This window comes from Scylla paramamosain, unplaced genomic scaffold (assembly GCF_035594125.1).
Source record: "Scylla paramamosain isolate STU-SP2022 unplaced genomic scaffold, ASM3559412v1 Contig41, whole genome shotgun sequence".
NCBI lineage: Eukaryota > Metazoa > Arthropoda > Malacostraca > Decapoda > Portunidae > Scylla > Scylla paramamosain.
The window spans coordinates 145001-154072 of record NW_026973706.1 but is presented as its reverse complement, the minus strand read 5'-3'; the positions used below and the strand labels follow the sequence as shown (position 1 = coordinate 154072).

The 9072-nt window shown below is 38.6% G+C and overlaps 1 protein-coding gene across 7 annotated transcripts in view; it reads left to right on the top strand.

The window, feature by feature from the left end:
* Positions 1-3487: 3487 nt before the first annotated feature.
* LOC135098029 (uncharacterized) overlaps positions 3488-9072 on the top strand; it is a 10511-nt gene continuing 4926 nt past the window's right edge. For 3 of the 7 annotated variants that reach the window (XR_010266474.1, XR_010266473.1, XM_064000207.1), the window contains exon 1: positions 8802-8847. Coding sequence is in view for 2 of the 7 variants with exons in the window: in XM_064000207.1 (XP_063856277.1) it covers positions 8829-8847 (19 nt within the window). In the remaining 5 variants the exon portion in view is untranslated. Of the gene's footprint in view, positions 6682-6814; positions 6932-8719; positions 8848-9072 lie in introns of those variants that run through there. The other 4 variants (XR_010266477.1, XR_010266476.1, XM_064000206.1 and 1 more) reach the window with 4 other exon arrangements.

The window sequence follows — 9072 nt, the reverse complement described above, 5'->3', positions numbered from 1 at the left end:
AAAGTTTTGGAGATGGTTTTTGCTAGATGCCAGAAGTCATGAGGCGAGTTAGATCTCGAAAGATTTTGACACTTTCATATATTAATGAATGAGCTTTTGGCTAGTTGGAGAACAGACTTGGCATGATTCCGGCCAGAAATATAAAATGCATGAGATTCTGGTGATGGAAGGTTTAAGTACCTTTTGTGGGCCACCTCTCTATCATGTATAGCACAAGAACAGGCTGTGTTAAACAAAGGTTTGGAAGATTTCAGTGAAGAAAAAGAATGAGGAATGTGCACCTCCATGCCAGACACTATCACCTCTGTTATGCGCTTGACACACAGAGATGGGTCTCTCATGGAAGCAGTAGTCATTCCAAGGAAAATCAGCAAAATATCTCCTCAGGTCCCTCCATCTAGCAGAGCCAAAATGCCAGAGGCACCTCCACTTAGAGGGATCCTGAGAAGGGATTGGAGCAATAGAACAAGATACAGATATGAGATTGTGATCAGAGGAGTGCAACAGAGAAAAGAGGGTAACAGCATAAGCAGAATGATTAGAGGTTTGGAAAAGATCAAGAAAGTTGGGCCTGTCTCCAAGGCAGTCAGGAATATGAGTAGGGTGCTGCACCAATTGCTCTAGGTCATGGAGGACAGTGAAGTTGAAGGCTAGTTCACCAGGATGGTCAGTAAAGGGAGAGGAAAGCCAAAGCTGGTAGTGAACATTGAAGTCTCCAAGAATGGAGATCTCTGCAAAAGGGAAGAGAGTCAGAATGTGCCCCACTTTGAAAGTTAAGAAGTCAAAGAATTTCTAATAGTCATAGGAGTTAGGTGAGAGGTATACAGCATGGATAAATTTAGTTTGAGAGTGATTCTGTAATTGTAGCCAGATGGTGGAAAACTCAGAAGATTCAAGAGCGTGGGCACAAGAGCAGGTTAAGTCATTGCACACAATATCCAACTTTGGATTGAAAATGAGGATAGAGAAAGTAGGAGGGAACAGAAAAGGGGCTACTGTCAGTTGCCTCAGACACCTGAGTTTCAGTGAGGAAGAGATGTGGTTTAGAAGAGGAGAGATGGTATTGTACTGATTGAAAATTAGATCTAAGACCACAAATGTTGCAGAAGAAAATGAAGAAAAGTTAAGGGGGGGTGTCAAGACACCTGGGGACATTTGTGTTCCCCTCCCAAGGTTTGGACTCTAAGGCTGGTGTAGGAGTCACCATGATAATTTAGAATTTTGAGTGAATGGTGTGTGTAATTAGGTGCTTGTAGTTTTGTGTGAAGGAAAAGAGTTGTCCTTAGAGGGCAGGCTGTGACTGTCCCCCTGTGTTGTGAGAGACAAAAGGAAACGTTCAGTGAGGTCACAGCTGGGTTTAATGATAACTTCAAGTTCAAAGATATATTATTTACACCTGGACAAAAGGTACTTTGCTTTGCCTCATAATTTAGTCATTAGTAAAAGTGGCAATGTCCACATGATTATTATCAGAAGCCAGAAAAACAAGACGATGTGATTTGTTCTATTTCCCTTGTTTCTTGTATCTATTACCACTATTAAACACATTCTGTGCCTACAGCAGCAGTCTGCAATGATTCATTACCATTCAGTTTGATCATCAGACCTATCAACCGTTTTCCTTGTGATATGTTTCTTTAGATAAGTTTCCAGTAGAGGCTGCTCACCCACTAATATGTCTGTTACCAACAACTTCAACAAGTGTCATCCTCTATAGTCCACCTCCAGACTTAGATCACCCAAATCATGATCTGCATCACTCAGATCAGGGTAAATCTAGATCAAGATGGTAAATACAACACAGGTTGCATGACCAGATCAGTGATCTGAAATGGATCATGGTAAATAGAAGATACCTTAAATCTTACTAAATCATCTTTTCCTCATGACCTCTGGCATCAAGCTGAAAATCATTCCAACAATTTCTCTTCTTTATCTCTCTCTCAGCTACTTCATCTAGATGGCACCAATGCCTTCTCTTGTTTCTCTTTCTGACTGGTACTAGCAACTCAACAGTGCATGATTCTGGGCTTCCTTCTCCTTCACCTCCTACCTCGTACTCTCTTATGTCTGTCACTGAAATTCTTTGTGATTACTATCTGTATTCTCCTTGGCCTTGATACTCTTATTCTTATTGGCCTGATGGTGTCTGTCCTATTCTTCTTCATAACTGTGCTTCTGAGCTTGCGCCTTACCTAGTCAAACTTTTACATCTTTTTCCATCCACATCCATCTTTCCTCCTTGCTGGAAGTTGCCTACATTCAACCTAGTAAGCTTAAGAAGGGTGATCACCGCAAGCCCTTAAATAACTGACCTATTGGATTGATTTTACACTTTTTTTTTACTTTTAAATATATTCGCAAGAAAATAATTAAGCATCTGTCTGCTTAATGTCTTCCTTCTAGTCATAGATATAGATTTTGCAAAGGACATTTCACTGACAGTCTTCTTATTTTCCTTACTGAATCTTGGTCATTCTCTCAGTAATTTTGGTGAAACCTTTGCTCTTACTTTAGATATATCAAAATTCTTTAATGAAGTCTAGCATGAAGTTTTAATTTTTAAGCAAGGAATGAAAAGCTTTTCATCCTATCAACTCCTCTCCTCTAACTGACTGTCTTCAACTTCTCTCTCATTGCTGCAATGTTGCATCTCTTGCTATCTTCTACTGCTGTTTTCATGCTAACTGCTCTCCTGATCTTGCTAACTGCATTCCTCTCCTCCTATTGTGGCCTTGCTGTGCAAGACTTTCTTCTTTCTCTTATCCCTATTCTGTCCACCTCTTTAATGTGAGAGTTAATCAGTATTCTCAGTCATTCATCCCTTTCTCAGGTAAACTTTGGAACTCCCTGCCTGCTTTTGTATTTCCTCCTTCCTATGATTTAAACTCCCAAGAGGAAGGTTTCCAAGATATTTATCCTTTAAATTTTGATGACCAGTTTGAACTCTCTTTGGGGGACTGGCACCTCATTGGGCCTTCTTCTTCTTCTTCTTCTTCTTCTTCTTCTTCTTCTTTGGCCAGTGCCCCTCCTACCTAAATAAAAAAAAAAATAAATAAATAAATAAAAATCTTGTAAAAACTCTATCCTCTCTGCACTTACATTTCAACCTTCTCTTCCAGTTGTAATATTGCTGAGATAATAGAGGCAGTCTTTGTTTTTCTACACTCATCTAAAGTAGGGGAGGGTAGACCTTGTGTTGTCCAGTGGCTCAAAAACTAAATTCCTTCATCTATCCACTCAACATATTATTCAGACTGCTGTCTTTTTTTTTTAGTGACACTCAACTATTCCTCTTTTCTACATTGAACATAGTTGGACTGCCTTTTTCCAAAAATCTCAACTTGAAATTTCACATCTTTCACACCTCATCTCTTGTAAAAACAGCTTCCATGAATTTCAGTGTCATGTGTCGTTTTAGCCAATTATTCTCATCCTTCCTGCTGCTAACTATCCATTGGGACCCTATTCATCACTGTATTGTGTGAGGCTCCCATGTATGGGGATGATCAAGTCATGCAAGTGTATTAAACAAGATAGGTGGATTGAGTCTGCAGTTTTTCACCTTATTAACTCCCTTCATTTAACTGTCTTGAATCTCACTGCTGCAGTTTTGCATTTTGTCCTATCTTCTATTGATATTTCAATATTTACTGCTTTTCTGAACCTGCTAACTACTGTATATGCCTTATCCCTGCTAAAATAATGCCTAACGTCATTTAAAAAATGTGTTTGTAATTGAAGAGTTTATAATGATGTTGCAATTGTGTGAAAATAATAATTTTTAAGTGCTACTCTTCATTTGAAGGAATTACTTAGCATTGAAATAAGTCAACTAGTCTCTCTTTTTGTATGGTGACACCAGCAAAACCAGATGCACATGGGATAGCCATTACCCATCTCGTTTCTTGGCTGGAGAAGAGGAACAAAGAGGAAAATTATTAATGACAAGGAAAAAATACATTACTTGTGCCCAACGTGTTGAATTAGCTGATGCAATTTAGGGTTTCACTGAAAACACCAATTTATGACAGTAGGAACTGGTATTCTTATATTCAAAACCTCTTTACTAACAATGTCTTATCAGAAGGTGAAGGTGATGGCTTCACAGAAACAGTAGCTGTCATTAGTGCAGTTTTCAGTTTGAGTATATCTGATTAGGAAGAGATTAAAAAATCTACATGTATGAACCAGTGTATTACAGTAAACCCTCAATAAACCAAACTAATTGGGAGGAGATACCTGATGGTTTATCAGAAAATTTTATTTATAAGATGGTCAAAATAGCACCTTGTAAACACCTTGTAAACTGACTGAGGGTCAGTTTATACGGTGACGCATTCAGTAATATGTATGTTGAAAATGGGTGGCTTCTTTTCGTACATTTTTTTACAGTAGATCTTTAGTGGTATACTACTTGCTATACTGTAATATAGATAATAAGATTGATCAATTAAAAGTATTTTTGACTGTTACACTCACTAAACAAGGAAGAGATACTGTGTTGCTGTGTTGGGAATGTTGCTGTGAGACGAAGGGGAGGAAGCCAAGTGACACACATACCACCACACTACACCATAGCTCACCACCACCACCACCACCACCACCACCACCACCACTGTAATGTATTACACTATGCTGTACTGAACAGTAGTTATTCAACACTTAATACTACATTAAACACACTAATGTTATCTTAACACTACACTTAACACTAAACACTTAAACCTACATAACTTTACACTGTGCACTTTCTTTACTTATCATTGTCATCAAAGGAGTGAAAATTTGTTATGGTAGTTCTGATGTAACCTGTGGTGAGTATGAGAAAGTACTGAGTAAGCTCATTGAGGATGTTGGAGCAACTGACACATTGTCTCTGAATCTTGCTTCTGCTTCTTTCTAGCTGGAAGATCAGGTGATGGAGTAGCCTTGAAGTATTTGGAGATTTTCTACTGGACTTTTCTGGCCTGCTGTTGTTTCATTAAAAAGCTGTGAACTATGTGGAACATCTCATAACTCTCAACCAGAGGTCCACCAACTTTTGTCAGCTAGGGCCAGCAGTGTGTCATTTGCATCAATCACTGCTGCAGTTGACAGTCCACCTTCGCTTCTTCCTGTTCCGCAAGTCAGTTGGGTGAAGTCAACTTTTGCACAATTTCATCTTCTGTTTGATGGCAACCATGCAAGTCAGCTTCCTTTTCTACCCAATCCTCCATCTCCTCTATGAGAATAGAACCCTGTCCAGCTGCAGCCAACATTTCAGCTGCCCTTGGTGCCTTGAACCCCTCCAAATCATGAAGCTGAGCTGGAGTTTGGGGTTTTCAAAAGTTTGCACCAGGCATTCTTAAGTGTGGAGAAAGGCACTGCTTTCCATGCCTATTCCCAGTTACAAATCTCGTCCTTGATGTTATATTTCTTGAAATTGTACAATGTTTTCCTCCACATGTTGTTTTCATAGCCTACTTCATCTATTCCATCCTCCATGACGACGAGGCACTTCTACAGGTAGAGATTGTGGTAGACTCATTTCTCACTCTTGATAATCCCTGGTCTATAGGTTGAATCAGGGCAGTCGTGTTTGGTGGCAGGAACAAAACTCATTTTTTTCATCCTTGCTGCAGAGCTTTGCTGATGATGGATGTGCTGGAGAAGTGTTCATTAGCAGTACAGTCTTGACCCTGTCAATGCCAATGCCATACAGTTTTTGATGTTGACAGCTGGCTCAAAAATATTGTGGAATCAATCACCCATAGTATCCTGAGTAAACCATGCTGAAGCACTGGTGCAGAATGCTACAGGTATTAAATTCTTAAGTGCCCTTGGCTTAGCACTTAACAACAACAGACTTCGGTCCAGTTCTGTTTATATTGCTGGAAGCCTAGGTGTTCCTGGGCAGAGACTTCCAGTATAACCCAGTTTCATCTGCATTGTACATTTGAAAGTCTTGGTAACACTCCATTTCCCTCAACTTGTGAGACCTGTTCACAAATGGATCCACAATACTGGCATCAGCGCTAAGCAGCTCCCCAGTGATGGCTTTGTTTACAATGTCATGGCACCGTCAAAACTGCCACAGCCAACCATCACTACACTTCAAGTTGGTGTGGCCAAGATGCTTAGCAAGTCTCTGTGCAGCATGTTGTATATCCATGCCATGGACAGGTACACCTGCTCTCTCCTGGGTATACCATTTATTAGCTTCAGCAAGGTTATCCATGGGAAGCTGTCTGTTCTGGTACACCTCCTTACTTTTCTTCCCACTTTCCATCTCCCTTTGTCTTCCTGGCCTTGATAATATCATGAAGTGTTGTTTTCTTCAGGCCATACTTGTCCATCAGTTGAGCATGTGACATGTCCCTCTCATGGTCCTGGATTATCTCAAACTTCTGATGCACAGAGAGAATCTTTTCTCCCTTTCTCCATGAAGCATGAGACGGTGATGGAGTCTTACAAGATGTGGTGGGAGTTTGGGAAGACATTGTAGATGTATGTGTCACTGTGAGTGAGAGAGAGCACATTAGCGAGGTACCACACTCTGTGATAACCAGCCACACACTGAGCTGTGTTCAGTCAGCCCAGCCTAGGCCTGCGCCAGTAGTCAGCTTACCCAAGGGATATGCACAGCGTCACTGGCATGTTTGGTCAACTTTCAAACTTGTCGAATAAACCAAACATATGGTCAGTTTACTGAGGGAAGTTTGATTGGCACAAAGGGATCAGTTTACCAGAAATTCAATTTATTGAGGGTTTATTGTTGTGATTTTTTTTTTATTTATGTATTTATTAATTTTTTTATTTTGTTTTCTTGCAGATGATGATAAGTGCAAATCGCAAGCACGAGGATCCTTACAGCCTAGAAATTCACAATGCACCACCAACTCTGGACACAATGGCTCGTCTTGAGCGCTACATCCCACCCCTGTACAAGGTAATGTGTGTCCTTTGCTTCAAGGGAAAATGTTAACTTTAAAAAAGAGACCTGAAGGAATTGCTTCTCAAATAAGGTGGTAGATGAATCAAGTTGTTAGTGCTGAGTCATTAGGGAGCTTCTAAAAGAAGATAAGACAAATTTATAGATGAGGTAGGAAGATATATTTCATACAAGGACAGCTACATGTGGCCCTGATGGCTGCTTGCAGCTACTCATATTTTTTTTTTTATGCGCTTATGTTCTTACATAGATAAAAAAAAAAGTAAGTGGAATTAAGGGAGAAGAAAGAACGTGTCATAGAGTGTTTCCCCTGTTTGCGAGTGTTACATTCCAAAGCCTCCCAGAAATAGCAAAAATCCACAAATATGGGAAACCACCCCTACAAGGCTCAAAAATAGCTATGTTTATAGTTTAAACCATAAAATATACATCTCATACTTATTAGGCACATTTAAAATTCACTTTAACAATAAAAACAATCATTATACTTATAGTGCATAATATTTTAATAAAAAATACTTTACACTGTAAAATGAAAGTGGACTGACTAAAGTAGTATGTACAGTAAACCGTTGATGTAACAAACCTATTTACTGAATTTTTGGGCTGCATGCTTTCCCCCACCCTCTCTGTAGCGTTTGTAACATTATTGTTATTACTGTTATTATTATTATTATTATTATTATTATTATTATTATTATTATTATTATTATTATTATCATTATTATTATTATTTTAAATAAAAGATATTATCGCATTAATTCATCTTAATTCTATGATCCTGCCTCCATTTTATCACACACACACACACACACACACACAGCTGGGGAGGAGGAGGAGGGGACATTGGCCAGTCTCTCTCTCTCTCTCTCTCTCTCTCTCTCTCTCTCTCTCTCTCTCTCTCTCTCTCTCTCTCTCTCTCTCTCTCTCTCTCTTCATATTATAAGTGCTAGCAATAACGGCCTTTTATTGGAAGCTTTAATAAATGAACATAAGGAATCCGTGTGAAGCCGAAGACCCAGTCAATGGTGGCATCTGAACGCATGAGTCGCCCAAACCTTTTCATATTCATATGAAAAACTTCATGAAGGAATATGTATGTGGTGCACTGAAAAAAAATAAAATAAAAATAAATAAATAAATAAATAAATAAATAAATAAAATAAAAATAAAATAAATAAATAAATAAATAAATAAATAAATAAAAGTCAAAGATCAATTCATAGTTTTTTTTTTTCTCTCTTTTTTATGCACATACCTTATACAACATAATTTCTATCTTGTTTCAAAACTCAAAGAATTTCAATAATATGCTATAGTAACTGTAATCCTAGATTATTGCATATTATTATTATTATTATTTTTTTTTTTTAATAGTGTTGTATTCATTAGGTAAGACCAGGTAAGTTGAGAGGATGACCAGCAAAATAAGTTGTAATCTTCAGTCTTGCCAATAAGTAATTAGCAGATCTCTGACGGCCCTGGATTGATTGATTGATTGACTGATACATTTATTGTTGCATTAATAATGAAATACAACAAAGGAGGAGGACGGACCTTGCCACCCACCCCTTGGGCAAAGACTTTAGGGTAAAGTATCAAAAATATAAAAAAAAAATATAGTATACATTACAAAAATATGAGTAAATAAATAAATATAGATATTGCACACCTTATTGCATAAATATCCTACAGTCCTGGAGGAAACGGCCCTGAAGTTTCCCCCTTTGAAATCCTGGATAAGAAGGACCTGGAGACGCGGGATACAAGAGGCTAGAGGGGACACAGCAGAATTAATATCAACAAAATACAACATAAAATCTCACTAGAAAGCAAAATTAATAATAAATTCAAAAAAACAAACTCATCTCGACATTTTGAGGTCGACGCTACAATGGTCAGATTCTGGAAGCGTAAGTGTAGAGTCTAATTCTTTCGCCCATATCTCCATCAGTTTCACCCGTCACGCGTTCCTGCTGCTTTTTAATGGTTGCCTGATGATTTCCTTCCCTGTGTTGAGGTGATGGGGGAGGAAATGGGGGAAATACACTGTTACCGTTTGTTTACATTTGTGGGAGGTGAAACATGCATTCTCTCTCTCTCTCTCTCTCTCTCTCTCTCTCTCTCTCAAAAGTCGT